Here is a 15,991-nt window from a genome sequence, read left to right on the forward strand (position 1 = left end):
GCTCGCTAGAAAGGCACTCACTCTGGTGTGGAAAAGATCTTTCAATAGTTGCTACGGCTGGTGTATTGGCTCCAACTGCGACAGGTAGTCAAATATTTTGCAGGTGCGAGCTGAACAAACCCCCAAAAGAGAGCCCTTATTCAAGCCATCTGAACCTCCATGCCCTTGGAAGTGTTGATGATCGACTACTTCATGATCAGGACATCTCACAATGGCTTGGTGATGACTGATCACCAAGTTCTTGCTGGTGACCCCAACCCAGGACTAGACAGCTGAAGCTACAACCAGGGCCATCTGTCAGGACATCATTCGCATATATAGGTGTTCAAAGATAATTTATTCAGACCAAGGCGCCTCCTTTCCAGGGCTGAGCTGCATTGTTTCTATGGGATCGATAAGTCTCAAACTACACCATATCGCCCAAAGGGGAACGGGGCCTGTGAATGCTTCAAGCAGACCTTGTTACAAATGTTTCAGACCTTGGAAGAGGACAAGAAGATAAAATGGCTTAAATTCATTTTTGAGCTAATGTGGGTCTACAACAATAGAGTCCACAAGACTACCGGTTACACCCCCTATATCCTGCTGTTTGGGAGGAGCAGAAAAGAGATTACTGAACTAGAGCTTGACTCAAAAGACCCCTGTCTGGACAGTAGTCCAAGTACCTGGATCCAAGAACACTGACACCAACTCCAGACAGTAAGGCAGTTGGTCGAAAAAAGTTTCGGAATGTGGAACACTCAGGTTGGACCCCGATGTTGGGCGAACAGCTCCAGCCAGGAGACCGCATGCTAGTGCGGGCCAAGTTACCTAAGATAAACTGGATCACTGCTGGGAAACAGTACTCTAGCGAGTAGTGAGAAAGTTTCACCCGGATAATCCAGTCTATGAGGTCAGACCAGAGGGTGATGAAGGAGCATTCCCCCTAGTGTTACATCGGAATAAGCTGCGGCCCTGTTTCTCCGAAGAAGATCCCACTGAGATGAGGTCTCCAACGGGATTATCTGAGGCCACCAAACGGAAGCCCAGGGAGATGAGGAATGCTGGCTTACAGTGCCCTTGGAATCACCCAAGTTGCTGATGCCGCTCATGAGTAGGACAGAGCACGAACCAGGAGTCGACTTAGAATCTCTGGTAACTGGGTCTCCAAGTACTCCAGAAGTTCCCATACCAGAAGTCCCGCAGAACTGAGCGTGCCAATGCTAGTATTCCCCCCAACCAGTACGCCCAAGACTAATTGATTTGGACATAGATACAGCAGAAAACCCGAAAATGTGCTCAGCTATTGGCTGAAATTGGATTACCCTTTGGGAAACTTCGAACTCGCAAGGATTCCACTTGCCTGAGGACTGGTGAGCTAAAATGGGAGAGGAATGTAAGAGGATACATTGTTACCTCTGAAGAGCTCCTGCGTGGGGTGACATTAGTAAGGAAAGACTGCTATCTGTCACCAGAAGAATTGCAGGGGGAGCCAGTTCTTGTGCGGTACCTAGTTAGGTGCCTTGTGTGACAGAGTTCCTGGATATAAAATCCCTGCACGCCAAACCACAGGGGGATTTGGCACCAAGAAGAGGAGCGGTCCAGATGTGGACCAAAGACGACGTTGAAGCCAGTGTGACAGACCACACTGGAAAGGTGCCGGTCACCACCAGACAAGGCCCAGACGACATTCAGTTAGACCCAGAGACCTGACTAAACTAGTCAAGACCCAGAAACCTGACCTACTACAGTCAAGACTCTGAGTCCAAGCTGCGGTGGTCAAATCCCAGAGGCCAGACGATGCCTGTTGAGAATAGGGACCCAGTCCTCTCTGCCCCAGGCTTAGGAGCTGGGCCAGCATTAGGGGCAGGCAAACTAGACATTTGCTACGGCTCCCACTTACCCCAGTTTCCCCTAATAGCGGCACACCATGTGTCCTCTATGAAGCCTGTGAGTCTGAGGGTCCCGGTGCCAGGTGGCCCCGCATCATGCATTCAACTGTATCAGCATCATAGATGCCGATAAAGTTGAAATCAATGATTAAGTAGAGAGCGTCAGGTGACGTTTCCTCTCCCATCATTCCCCCTCTGCTTCTGATGCAGCGGACGCAGTAACATCACTTCATCATGCACCGAGCAGTGGAGCCAGGGCCGGCGTCAGCACCGGCGCACCTGGGCAAGTGCCGGGGCCCTGGCGAGCCGGGGGGGCCCACTCACGCTGTCTGGGATACCGTACATAGCTCCCAAGCGCCACGCCCCCCATCCTCGTCGCCCTCCCAGAGACCCACCGGCCACCGCAGCCCTGATAAATCCCAGCAATGACATCGCTGGGCTTCTCTGCATGCACAGTACCTGTGATGAGCGGAGCTGCGTGTGTACGAGGTGTACAAAGCGGACCCAAAGCGGACCCATGTGTGTACGGAGCGGAGCCGTGTGTGTATGAGGTGTGGGGAGCGGAGCCGCGTGTGTATGAGGTGTGGGGAGTGGAGCCGCGTGTGTTCGAGAAGTGTGGGGAGCGGAGCTGCGTGTGTACAAGGTGTGGGGAGCGGAGCCACGTGTGTACTAGGTGCGGGGAGCGGAGCCGCGTGTGCACGAGGTGTACGGAGTGGAGCCGCGTGTGTGTGACATCCGTCTGAGAGTCTGGGCTGCAGTAAGACAGCACCCCGAGCAACCCCGATACCTTTTATTATTATTATTATTATACCTTTTACCCCTATACAGGGATCTGGATTTACAGCAGAGCCCAGGAGGTAGCTGTCCGAATAAGAGCAGCGGACCAGAGCAGGACGGTCGCCAGAAAGGGGTTAAAAATAGGGCCAAAAGCGTAGTCAGGAATCCAAGTCTAAACTAGGCGGGCAGCAGAGGTACAAAAACGGCAGACAGTAGCAGAGTCAAATCCAGGCCAAGGTCAGAGTCATAAACCGGGAGGGCAGCAGAGGTACAAAATCGTCAGGCAGGAGCAGAGTCAGAAATCCAGGCAAAGGTCAGAATGAAAGATAGCAAATAACAAACTGGCACACTGGAGAAACCAAGACTATATCTGGCGGCCTGCAAGACCAGCCCCAAGGTATTTGAGGGATCAGATCATCCCTCACAGGTTCACGGTCTGTTGCCGTCATTAGGACCACTCCCAGGACCAGGCCAGATGGTGATGCACCAACCCCTTCATGACCGAGAGAGGAGCGCAGCCTGCGGCCGCCTGATGCCTGCGGAGGAGCCTCCTCCCTGTTAGTACCCACGGGCGGACCACGGCGCCTCCCAGTGGCAGAGGCAGGAAAAGCCGTCCCTGAGTTTGACCGTGACATGACAGTCCGGCACCTCCCAGAGGCCGAGACCGGAATAGCAGAGCTCGGGTCTGACGGCGACGTGACAGTCTGGTGCCTCCTGGTGGCCGAAGCAGGAACAGCAGTCCCTGTATCTGATGGCGACGTGACAGTGTGTATGAGGTGTACGGAACGGAGCCCTGTGTGTACAAAGTGTACGGAGCAGAGCAGAGCCGGGTGTGTACGGGGTGTACAGAGTGAAGCCGCGTGTGTACAAGGTGTACGGAGCGGAGCCATGTGTGTACGAGGCATACAAACTGGAACTCTGTGTGTATGAGGTGTGCCGAGCCATGTGTGTACGAGGTGTATGGTGGGGAGCATTCATACCTCCCAACTGTCCCAATTTTGAGAGAGAGACTGCCCCAACCGGGAGTTTACTTTTCCTGCGGTTACAGGAGTGCACTCGGAGCTCCGTGGAGCACTTTAAAACTTGCACGTGACGTTCTACCGGAAGTGACGTGCTGGAAGCTGACTGGAAATTAGGTAATTCTGCTACCAAGAAGCTGGTGGCCTTTGGTGCGAAGATGAGGGATGTTGCCGCCTTTCGTGGTTGTCATGGAGAAGATTTGGCTGCAAAAGACAGGAGGTTGCGCCTCCTGGTGAAAAGGGCCCGCCCTAAATGGGTGCGGGCAAAGAAGAAGTTCCCACCCATGCAAAAGAACCCAAGTAAACTGGTGGAACAGCTAAGTTTGACCTCGTCCACGAATAGGTGGAACCGAGCGGAGCCAGACGGCGTGTCCCGAAGGGAGATGCCATTACTCACCACAATGGAAAGGGAAGAGCATGTCATTCTGCCACGGCATCGGCCACCAGGACTGGAGAAGATCCATGGTCCAGGTGGAGACAGGCCTACGCTTCGAGGCCTGGTGGTCGGAGGAGTTTGTTGAATGGCATCCTTTTCAGCGGTCGGACAAGTGGCCAGTGGAGAGCAAGGAGCCTGCTGAACTAAAAGCTGGAACCGGAAGGAGCGTGGAGGACATTTGAAGCGGCAATGAGAGGGATTGTTGTGACCACCGTGACTGGTTTCCACGGCCACGCCAGAGAACAGTCGTCGGACATGACGGTGGTGAGTAGGGGGTTTCCGTCCGAGTGCCCTATTGCCCCACCCACTGCTCCTTCACCTCCTGTGGCCTCACCACCATCACCAGTCCTACCCCCGTCTCCCGGCTCCACCGTCGCCCCAGTGTTGGCGGCCCCTGTGTCCTCCCGACCTGCACCCATCTTGTCTGGTGCCGGCAGCGTGTATGTGGAGGAGCCCCGGATGTCCAGAAGAGTCCCAGTGGATATGACAAGGGATCTGGGGGCGCTGCAGCTGGCCGGATGACCAGCGATGTGGTCCGGCATCTCAACCAGGCCAGGGGATTCAGGAGCTTGAGACCGGAGTAAAAGTGTACGTGAATGCTGGGTCCCTGACTTTCAATGGTTTTCTGCGGTTTGGGGACCGTGTTGCCTTTGTCAAAGAACAGGGGCCCCAAGGGCCATATGTGGTGACCGTTAGCATGGCCTCTGATTGGGAGGCATGCCCACCACAGGAGGCTCAGTGGGATGAACGGTCGGTTGCTGCGGCCACAGTTCCCACAGATGTGCAGGAGAGAGCGGCGCCTAGACGCAGTGAGGCGGCCACAAAGGCAACAGCAAAGCCAGAAGCTCTGGGAGCTGTGGGACCAGCGCTGGAGGGGAGGTGGAGCCAGAGGAACAGTGGGACTCCTCCTCCAGCGGATCCTTGTCCCACACATATATAGTTGTGCAGGGTCCGCATGCGGCCCATTACACCAACCAGCGGCCATGCATAGACTAAAGCGGCCCCTTTAAAATTTTGTGCGGTGTCGGTAGCACCTGTGGAGAGTACCAGGGACTGTTCCGTGTTTCTGAGAGGGCAGTGAGCCCTGTAAGGCGCCAAAGGACTGAGGCGTCAGTGGTGGCCAATGTGGTCACAATGGACCAAGGTTAACTCTCCCTTCCTCCCCGTATTCAGTTGCGCTTGTTGCGCCTCCCCTGCTGGACCATGGGGCTGTAACCCTAAGAGGGTTAATTGCGCTGGACTCTGTGTGCAGCTGCAGAACTGGACTGTGTTGCCCCTGGACTTCGCCCCATTTCTACCCCTGGACTATCCCCATGTTTTATGCAACCCACAGCCATCAAAAAGCCCGTGGACCACTCAAAGGAGGGAGGGGGAGAGTGCAATCATGAGGACCCGAAGACCGAGCCGGGTTAAAGACTGTAATAAGTTGGCCATCAGGCCGGAATACTGGCTTTAATGGTCCTAGGACCTGGGTAACGTGGACCGTGTTGAGAGAGACTGGGACTCTTCCGTTGATGTTACTTGAAATGTGTTGCACTGATGTTTTTAGATATGTGTGAATATGTGCTGCTACTGATTTTGCAGGGATCATCATGGTCGCGGACGGCCAAATTTTAGGAGGAAAGAGTGTAAGGAGGTGGTGGAGAACCTCATTGCTTCCCCTCTCTCCTAGATGCTGATCCTGTGCACTTTATGCAGTTCCCGGATGGTGTACCTGTGTCTTAATGTTTTACTGTAATGTGCTATATTTGTATTGTATCAATGTGGGAATTTCCCTTTAAATTGTCTGTGTATTGCATTAGCTTGAGGACAGCAAAGAGTTAAGGTGTGGGCTGGATAAGCAACCAGAAAAGGCAGCTGGAATCCCCTGCTTCCAGTCAGTGCCCGGGTATGCTTGCCCAGGGCAAGGCGCTCAGCAACGACCAGTAGCTAACCAGACCCCTGGAGGGGACAGAGACTGCTGCCCAGGACTCATGGGCAGTAAAGTGGGCATAGGACTGCATGGTGCCCCGACAAGAACTATAAGTGTCCAGAAATTGGACTGGGGATTGTCACTGTGGACTGTCACTGATGCTGCCACTGATAGGGTAGTGAAGAGTAATAGGGAAACAGAAGGAAGTTTTATCAGATTGACCAACTACTTTATCTACCTTTTGCCTACCTTGTTTATTCCAAAATAAATAGCTTTCCCTGTTGGATTATAACTGTGTTCCTAGATCCTGATTGCCCTTGCTGCAGCGACTGGGAAGAAGAGGTAAATTGCCTGGGATTGAATCATAGAATCATAGAATCGTAGAGTTGGAAGGGACCTCCTGGGCCATCTGGTCCAACCCCCTGCTCAAAGCAGGATTCGCTAAATCATCCCAGTCAGATGTCTGTCCAGCCTCTGTTTGAAGACTTCCATTGAAGGAGAACTCACCACTTCTCGTGGCAGCCTGTTCCACTCATTGATCACTCTAACTGTCAAAAAGTTTTTTCTAATATCTAATCTGTGTCTCTTCCCATTCAGTTTCATCCCATTGCTTCTAGTCTTTCCTTGTGCAAATGAGAATATGACAGATTGCATCTGTCCTGTCTGTTTTATGTGAAAGGAGCTGGGGTGCATGTTGACTGCTGCTGTGGACTCACCTGCGACTACCATCCCATGCCACCTGGTTACATTCCCTAGCATCACATTACAAATAAGTTGGATTTTCCGTCGCTGGTCGCAGGCTTCTCATTTGCCTTAGGCTTCGATGCAAGTGTAAGAAGATGGACCGGACCGGGGGTACCTCTCTTGCGCCAGTTCCGGAACTGTAGGGGCTGTCACCATTGTTGCCCGGGGGTAAGCTTTCTGACCAGGACCGACCTTTGCACTCAACAGCAGGGGGCATGTCTTTGATAAAAGGCGCTGTGCGTGGGAAAGGGAGAGGAGTCTTGGAGCTCAGCAGGGGAAGGTTGGTGCACCGTACTTCGAGCTTCGTGTTAGCGCAGGCCCGCGCTGTAGATTCCCTGTGCCCAGGGACACTGACTGTGGACAGCAATCTGCCAGGTGCCCGTTGTCTCCCGTGACCTAAAGTTGCAGACGCTCTGGGCCGGTGGTTGCTGTGCGCATGCCGCCTAAGACAGACCAGATGACTCATTTAGAACTGTGTAATTCCTCACCAGCATACTACAGGCGAGCTGAGTCACGCTCTGGCAGTAACACAGACTGCTCTGCATCCCGTACGACGAACCTTGGGTCAAGAACCCCGCTTAGGACATCGAGGACTCACCGCCATCACCAGGAACCGGACCCCCAACTTCTTCAGGACGACACCGGAGACGTCACACGCCACTTGCGTGGGCGCCACCATTAGAACCTACAGCTCTGCAGCCAGGAGGCCAGCAGCTGATAAGTTAACCCTTTCATGAACAGTTGCTTTACCTTATACCTCACCTTGAGCCCATACTGTGCTAATACCACCTCCCTTACTCCCCTGCTTAACCCATTTTCTCCCTGCGTGGAGTATATATCTATTAATAAATCTGTTAACCCTTGCTCTGCCTCTTGTCCATCACTGCATCCCGCAACCTGCTCACACAAATCACTTGAGATTTCGATTTGTGTGCGATTAGTCCTTTTCTTACAATAAAACACAAATGTCGTTGATCAGGCAACTTGTCTGAGAATTGATGTTGTGCACCGCGATCTCAGTGTCAATTTCCCAATACCCTTCAATAAAGAAAGGCCTGTGGATTACATATATTAATGCCATGGAGATACCTGCAGATAGCTGACCCTTCCTAATCAAGCATGAGGTACTAGTGAGGGCATGGGCAGACATACGACCTGTTCAACCGCTGCGGCTGCACTGGGGCCCAGAGGCTCCAGAGGGCACCTGCAGGGCAGCTAATAATGAGGGCAATCTGGCTGGTTTCTCCGGACCCGAGGCTCCGGGGGGCCCCTGGCCAGATTCCCCTCATGTGCGACGGGCAGGGAGCGATCCCAGCTGCTCCTCTGCCTGCAAGAGAAAATAGCAGGAGCGGAGCTGCAAGGATCCACCCTGCTTCCTGCCCGGCGCCCGTGCTTCATGTCTCTGACACAGAGAGCAGCGCTGCTGGATGACGTCATCATTCAGTGGCCGGCTGTGCCAGAGCGAGGAAGCGCGGGAGCTGGTGATGCTGCGGACAGATGAGAGGTGGTGTGTGTGTGTGTGTGTGTGTGTGTGTGTGTACAGATGAATGGTGGTGTGTATGCGTAATTGCATGCGTAGCGCTGCAGGGGAATATGCAGAGAGGTCAATGGTGCTGTGTGTGTGTATGTAGGTGGAGGAGAGGGGAATGATTGGGGTGATGGAGAGAAGGCAATGATGGGAGTTATGGGGAGAAGGCAATGATGGGGGTGATGGGGAGAAGGCAATAATGGGGTGATGGAGAAGGCAATGATGGGGGGTGATGGGGAGAAGGCAGTAAAGGGGAGAAGGAAATGATGGAGATGATGGGAAGAAGGCAATGATGGTAATGATGGAGGAAGGCAGTGATAGGGAGAAGGCAATGATGGGGGTGATGGAGAAGGCAATGATGGGAGTGATGGGGAGAAGGCAATGATGGGGGTGATGGGGAGAAGGCAGTGATGGGGAGAAGGTAATGATGATGGTGATGGGGAGAAGGCAATGATACGGGTGATGGAGAGGGCAACGATGGAGGTGGTGGAAAGGGGCAATGATGGAGTGGTGGGGGAAAAAGATGATGATGGGGTGGTGGGGGAGAATGCAATGATGGTGGTGGAAAGGACAATAATGGTGGTGTGGGGGAAGAGGAAATTATGGAGGTGGAGGAACGGGCAATGATGGAAGTGGTGCGGGAGAAAGCAAAGATAGTAGTGGGGAGAAGGCAATGATGGAGGTGGTGAAGAGGGCAATGATGGGGTGGGGAGGACTATTATGGAATGCGGGGGGAGGAGGACATTGAGGGGTGTGGGGGATTGGTATGGGGGGAAGGCGGACTTACAGTCATGGCCAAAAGTATTGACACCCCTGCAATTCTGTCAGATAATATTCAGTTTCTTCCTGAAAATGATTGCAAACACAAATTCTTTGGTATTATTATCTTCATTTAATTTGTCTTAAATGAAAAAACGCAAAAGAGAATGAAGCAAAAAGCAAAACATTGATCATTTCACACAAAACTCCAAAAATGGGCTGAACAAAAGTATTGGCACCCTCAGCCTAATACTTGATTGCACAACCTTTAGCCAAAATAACTGCGACCAACCGCTTCCGGTAACCATCAATGAGTTTCTTACAATGCTCTGCTGGAATTTTAGACCATTCTTCTTTGGCAAACTACTCCAAGTCCCTGATATTTGAAGGGTGCCTTCTCCAAACTGCCATTTTTAGATCTCTCCACAGGTGTTCTATGGGATTCAGGTCTCGACTCATTGCTGGCCACCTTAGAAGTCTCCAGTGCTTTCTCTCAAACCATTTTCTAGTGCTTTTTGAAGTGTGTTTTGGGTTATTGTCCTGCTGGAAGACCCATGACCTCTGAGGTAGACCCAGCTTTCTCACACTGGGCCCTAAATTATGTTGCAAAATTTGTTGGTAGTCTTCTGACTTCATAATGCCATGCACACGGTCAAGCAGTCCAGTGCCAGAGGCAGCAAAGCAACCCCAAAACATCAGGGAACCTCCGCCATGTTTGACAGTAGGGACCATGTACTTTTCTTTGAATGCCTCTTTTTTCTCCTGTAAACTCTATGTTGATGCTTTTGCCCTAAAAGCTCTACTTTTGTCTCATCTGACCAAAGAACATTCTTCCAAAATGTTTTAGGCTTTTTCAGGTAAGTTTTGGCAAACTCCAGCCTGGCTTTTTTATGTGTCGGGGTAAGAAGTGGAGTCTTCCTGGGTCTCCTACCATACAGTCCCTTTTCATTCAGATGCCGACAGATAGTACGGGTTGACACCGTTGTACCCTCGGACTGCAGGGCAGCTTGAACTTGTTTGGATGTTAGTGGAGGTTCTTTATCCAACATCCGCACAATCTTGCGTTGAAATCTCTTGTCAATTTTTCTTTTCCGGCCACATCTAGGGAGGTTAGCCACAGTGCCATGGGCTTTAAACTTCTTGATGACACTGCGCACGGTAGACACAGGAACATTCAGGTCTTTGGAGATGGACTTGTAGCCTTGAGATTGCTCATGCTTCCTCACAATTTGGTTTCTCAAGTCCTCAGACAGTTCTTTGGTCTTCTTTCTTTTCTCCATGCTCAATGTGGTACACACAAGGACACAAGACAGAGGTTGAGTCAACTTTAATCCATGTCAACTGGCTGCAAGTGTGATTTAGTTATTGCCAACACCTGTTAGGTGACACAGGTAAGTTATAGGTGCTACTAATTACACAAATTAGAGAAGCATCACATGATTTTTCGAACAGTGCCAATACTTTTGTCCACCCTCTTTGTTATGTTTGGTGTGGAATTATATCCAATTTGGCTTTAGGACAATTCTTTTTGTGTTTTTTCATTTAAGACAAATTAAATGAAGATAATAATACCAAAGAATTTGTGTTTGCAATCATTTTCAGGAAGAAACTGAGTATTATCTGACAGAATTGCAGGGGTGTCAATACTTTTGTCCATGACTGTATAATGGCCTTAGGAACAGGGGAAGGTGGAGGAAGAAATTATCGCTTATTATGTCTAACATAGTCCCTTAGTATATAGTGTACTCACTTATTATGTCTAACACAGTCCCTTAGCATATAGTGTACTCACTTTCTATGTCTAACACAGTCCCTTAGTATATAGTGTACGTATTTATTATGTATAACACAGTTCCTTAGAATATAGTGTACGTACTTATGTATAACACAGTCCCTTAGCATATAGTATACATACTTATTGTGTATAACACAGTCACTTAGCATATAGTGTACTCACTATGTCTAACACAGTCCCTTAGTATATAGTGTACGTACTTATTATATCTAACACAGTCCCTTAGCATATAGTGTACTAACTAATTCTGTATAACACCAGTTACATAGTTTCCTCTTTTATTATGTTTATCAACGTTCTTATTACGAACCGTCCTCTTTAGTTATATATAGTGCCGTCCCTTATTATATAGCTTCTCTGTAGTTATGTATAGTGCTGTCTCTGACATAGTGTATTCTTGTTATTTTTGTTATTCACAGCGCTCTCTTTTATTACATAGTCCCCTCTCTTTTTAGATATAAAATGACTGCTGATCGAGGAGCCGGTGACCAAACTACCAGTCCATCAGCTCCTACATTGGAAAGGAAGCTTTCCCATGCTCCATCAGCCATTATTGCATTATACAGCTAACAAGACAGGACGGTATGTAATAAAAAACAGGGCTCTATATAATCCAATATGTAAGGGACGGTACTGTACATAACAAGAGAGGGCACTGTATAATAAGGGACGGCAATAAACATAATAAAGGAGATTATGTAATATATATACACACGTGTATGTGTGTGTGGATATATATATATATATATATATATATATATACACAGTACAGACCAAAAGTTTGGACACACCTTCTCATTCAAAGAGGTTTTTTTATTGTCATGACTATGAAAATTGTAGATTCACTCTGAATTATATAATTAACAGAAAAGTGTGAAACAACTGAAAATATGTCTTATATTCTAGGTTCTTCAAAGTAGCCTCCTTTTGCTTTGATTACTGCTTTCCACACTCTTGGCATTCTCTTGATAAGCTTCAAAAGGTATTCACCGGAAATGGTTTTCACTTCACAGGTGTACCCTGTCAGGTTTAATAAGTGGGATTTCTTGCCTTATAAATGGGGTTGGGACCATCAGTTGGGACCATCAGTTGGGACCATCAGTTGTGTTGTGCAGAAGTCTGGTGGATACACAGCTGATAGTCCTACTGAATAGACTGTTAGAATTTGTATTATGGCAAGAAAAAAGCAGCTAAGTAAAGAAAAACGAGTGGCCATCATTACTTTAAGAAATGAAGGTCAGTCAGTCCGAAAAATTGGGAAAACTTTGAAAGTGTCCCCAAGTGGAGTGGCAAAAACCATCAAGCGCTAGAAAGAAACTGCATGACATGAGGACCGCCCCAGGAAAGGAAGACCAAGAGTCACCTCTGCTGCGGAGGATAAGTTCATCCGAGTCACCAGCCTCAGAAATCGCAGGTTAACAGCAGCTCAGATTGGAGACCAGGTCAATGCCACACAGAATTCTAGCAGCAGACACATCTCTTCAACTGTTAAGAGGAGACTTTGTGCAGCAGGCCTTCATGGTAAAATAGCTGCTAGGAAACCACTGCTAAGGACAGGCAACAAGCAGAAGAGACTTGTTTGGGCTAAAGATCACAAGGAATGGACATTAGACCAGTGGAAATCTGTGCTTTGTTCTGATGAGTCCAAATTTGAGATCTTTGGTTCCAACCACCGTTTCTTTGTGCAACGCAGAAAAGGTGAACGGATGGACTCTACATGCCTGGTTCCCACCGTGAAGCATGGAGGAGGTGTGATGGTGTGGGGGTGCTTTGCTGGTGACACTGTTAGGGATTTATTCAAAATTGAAGGCATACTGAACCAGCATGGCTACCACAGCATCTTGCAGCGGCATGCTATTCCATCCGGTTTGCGTTTAGTTGGACCATCATTTATTTTTCCACAGGACAATGACCCCAAACACACCTCCAGGCTGTGTAAGGGCTATTTGACCAAGAAGGAGAATGATGGGGTGCTACGCCAGATGACCTGGCCTCCACAGTCACCAGACCTGAACCCAATCGAGATGGTTTGGGGTGAGCTGGGCCGCAGAGTGAAGGCAAAAGGGCCAACAAGTGCTAAGCATCTCTGGGAACTCCTTCAAGACTGTTGGAAGACCATTTCCGGTGACTACCTCTTGAAACTAATCAAGAGAATGCCAAGAGTGTGCAAAGCAGTAATAAAAGCAAAAGGTGGCTACTTTGAAGAACCTAGAATATAAGACATGTTTTCAGTTGTTTCACACTTTTTTGTTAGTTATATAATTCCACATGTGTTAATTCATAGTTTTGATGCCTTCAGAGTGAATCTACAATTTTCCTAGCCATGAAAATAAAGAAAACTCTTTGAATGAGGTGTGTCCAAACTTTTGGCCTGTACTATATATGTAGCTTTGTGGCCATAAAAGGAAGGGGGCCCAGACACATTTTTGCACAGGGGCCCAAGCTGTCGGTGTCCGCCCCTGAGTGTGTGGTGTTTGCAGGTACGCAGGATGCAGTGACGGGTCACGAGACAATTTGGTGCTTTCTGTAATAACGTTTATAAGACTAGAGGGAACTTTCCTCAGTCACGGCCTGATCAACAAAAGGGGGTAATACGGGTTGCCCTCGCAGGGGCTCTATACAAGCAAACACAAACGGGTAGAACATAACTACTTCCGGCAATAGCCGGTCACTATAGGGCCGCGGGATGGCCGACTACGGGTCCTTAATTATATAGTAAACTTAGCCGTCCAGACGTCCCTCGCCATTCGGGATGGTGGTCTTTCGGCGTAGTAGTCGCTGGGCCCAGTTGCTGAGGCGTTGACGAAGTCTTCGCACGCTCCGGTGCGCTGATGACGCTGGAGCCCCACAGGCCCCGACGGAGCCCTTGGACGGATGGGCCTCAGTCCCCGGACTGGGGCAAGCGGCAGCGATGTAGGGTGGCGAATCACAGGCCACCTGCGCAGCTACCGGCTGCGACAGGGAATCCGCGGCCAGTAGAGGCTCCGCCCCTGCTGCGGACCGGAGCCGGACAGTGGTGGCCGCCGACGGCACTGTACTTGCCGCGGCCAATGGTGAGAGCAGGGCGGCAGCAGGTGGTGGGGAACAGGCCGCGGGCTGGAGCGAGATGGCAGCGGCCGCGGGTAGGCCGCAGCCGCGAGCTGAGGCGGCAGCGGCCGCAGGTCGAACTGGGGCCGCAGTGGCCGCGGGCTGGAGCGGGGCAGCAAGTCTCAGATGATTGCCTTGGCGCCGTCCCTCTGGAGTCCTCAGTCGGCATCTTCCCTGGCACTGGTACGTCGCTCTAGCTTTCAGTCGCTCCCACAGTCTCCTGCTGCCTCTGTCCCGGTCTGCTGACTCATCGTCCCGGGAATTCCCCGCCTCCGTTATACTGGTCCCTCCCCTAGCCCATCTGTCACAACGGTCCGTCCCAGAACTCTGTCCCCGGGACAGTTTCCCCCGGAACCCAGATGTCGGCTCCCTTGGTTCCGGCCCCGGACACTCGACGGGGGCCGTTCCTCCCACAAGTGAGGGCACTCTGGCCTCTGTGTGCACAGTCATTCTTTGGCTGCCATTGTTGGGGCAATATGATTTTTTTCTTAAATAAAAAGCAAATGCAGTTATAAATGCAGTAGGAAACTGATAATGTAACAACTTGCGGCACACATCTGAAGTCAACATCTGACAGGCCCCTGTGTGTAATAATGCAATGATCTGCTATAGACACTCAGCACGTGATGATATTTTAAATTATCACCACAGTGGTCTGGAATACATTTACAACATAGTAAACTACAATTTCCAGCATGCAATGCGCACGCAGTTTAATCACGTGACCCGGAAGCGTTGACTGAGTGCCTAGCAACGGTGTCTGGGATCAGCGGTTGCCTCAGCAACCAGAGACGCGGAAAGAGGGCAACAGAGACGGCTGTGATACCGTCCGTTACCAGGGGAGCTCTTTCTTTTGTAAGGATCGGTGAAAATGTCGGAGACCCCAGCGGAGGACGCACCTGATCCGCGGGAGCTGCAGATTAAGAATGCCAAAGCCTATTTACTACAAGCGAGTCCGTCCGGAGTCAGCCTGTAAGTGCGGAGCCTGGTGCAAATGTTGCTGGGTGCATTGTATATAAAAGACAGATGGGCATGGTGGGATTTATGGGTCCACACATGCTGGATCACAACACAAGGGGAGATTAGATAAAGTAAAAGAAGCGACCAATCAGATTGCGTCTTTCTTTTTCCAATTGGTTCCTGGAAATATAATATCTGGGGTCTGATTGATCGCTACAGAAAAGCAGTTTTGATGCTTCTTCATTGCTGAACAGGAGCCGCTCCGGCATTTTAATGTGGATGCAGTGAGGAGCCGCTCCGGCTAATGTGTATGCAGTGAGGAGCCGCTCCGGCTAATGTGTATGCAGTGAGGAGCCGCTCCGGCTAATGTGTATGCAGTGAGGAGCCGCTCCGGCTAATGTGTATGCAGTGAGGAGCCGCTCCGGCTAATGTGTATGCAGTGAGGAGCAGCTCCGGCTAATGTGTATGCAGTGAGGAGCCGCTCCGGCTAATGTGTATGCAGTGAGGCGTCGCTCCGGCTAATGTGTATGCAGTGAGGCGTCGCTCCGGCTAATGTGTATGCAGTGAGGAGCCGCTCCGGCTAATGTGTATGCAGTGAGGAGCCACTCCGGCTAATGTGTATGCAGTGAGGAGCCGCTCCGGCTAATGTGTATGCAGTGAGGAGCCGCTCCGGCTAATGTGTATGCAGTGAGGCGTCGCTCCGGCTAATGTGGGTGCAGCGAGGAGCCACTCCGGTTTATGTGTATGCAGTGAGGAGCCGCTCCGGCTTATGTGTGTGCAGTGAGGAGCCGCTCCGGCTTATGTGGGTGCAGTGAGGAGCCGCTCCGGCTTATGTGTGTGCAGTGAGGAGCCGCTCCGGCTAATGTGTGTGCAGTGAGGAGCCGCTCCGGCTAATGTGTATGCAGTGAGGAGCCGCTCCGGCTAATGTGTATGCAGTGAGGCGTCGCTCCGGCTAATGTGGGTGCAGCGAGGAGCCGCTCCGGCTTATGTGTGTGCAGTGAGGAGCCGCTCCGGCTTATGTGTGTGCAGTGAGGAGCCGCTCCGGCTTATGTGTGTGCAGTGAGGAGCCGCTCTGGCTTATGTATATGCAGTGAGGAGCCGCT

The 15,991-nt window shown here is 50.6% G+C and overlaps 1 protein-coding gene across 2 annotated transcripts in view; it reads left to right on the forward strand.

Annotated features, from left to right (window-relative positions):
- Window positions 1-14,672: 14,672 nt before the first annotated feature.
- The window catches only part of LOC141052127 (radial spoke head protein 6 homolog A-like), a 29,940-nt gene continuing 28,621 nt past the window's right edge, over window positions 14,673-15,991 (forward strand). The window contains exon 1 of one of the 2 annotated variants that reach the window (XM_073549348.1): window positions 14,673-14,900. In XM_073549348.1, the coding sequence (XP_073405449.1) occupies window positions 14,800-14,900 (101 nt within the window). In that variant the 5' untranslated portion in view covers window positions 14,673-14,799. Of the gene's footprint in view, window positions 14,901-15,046; window positions 15,197-15,991 lie in introns of those variants that run through there. The other variant, XM_073549349.1, reaches the window with a different exon arrangement.

This window comes from Dendrobates tinctorius, unplaced genomic scaffold, assembly GCF_039654945.1.
Source record: "Dendrobates tinctorius isolate UK_male_01 unplaced genomic scaffold, ASM3965494v1 ptg000158l, whole genome shotgun sequence".
NCBI lineage: Eukaryota > Metazoa > Chordata > Amphibia > Anura > Dendrobatidae > Dendrobates > Dendrobates tinctorius.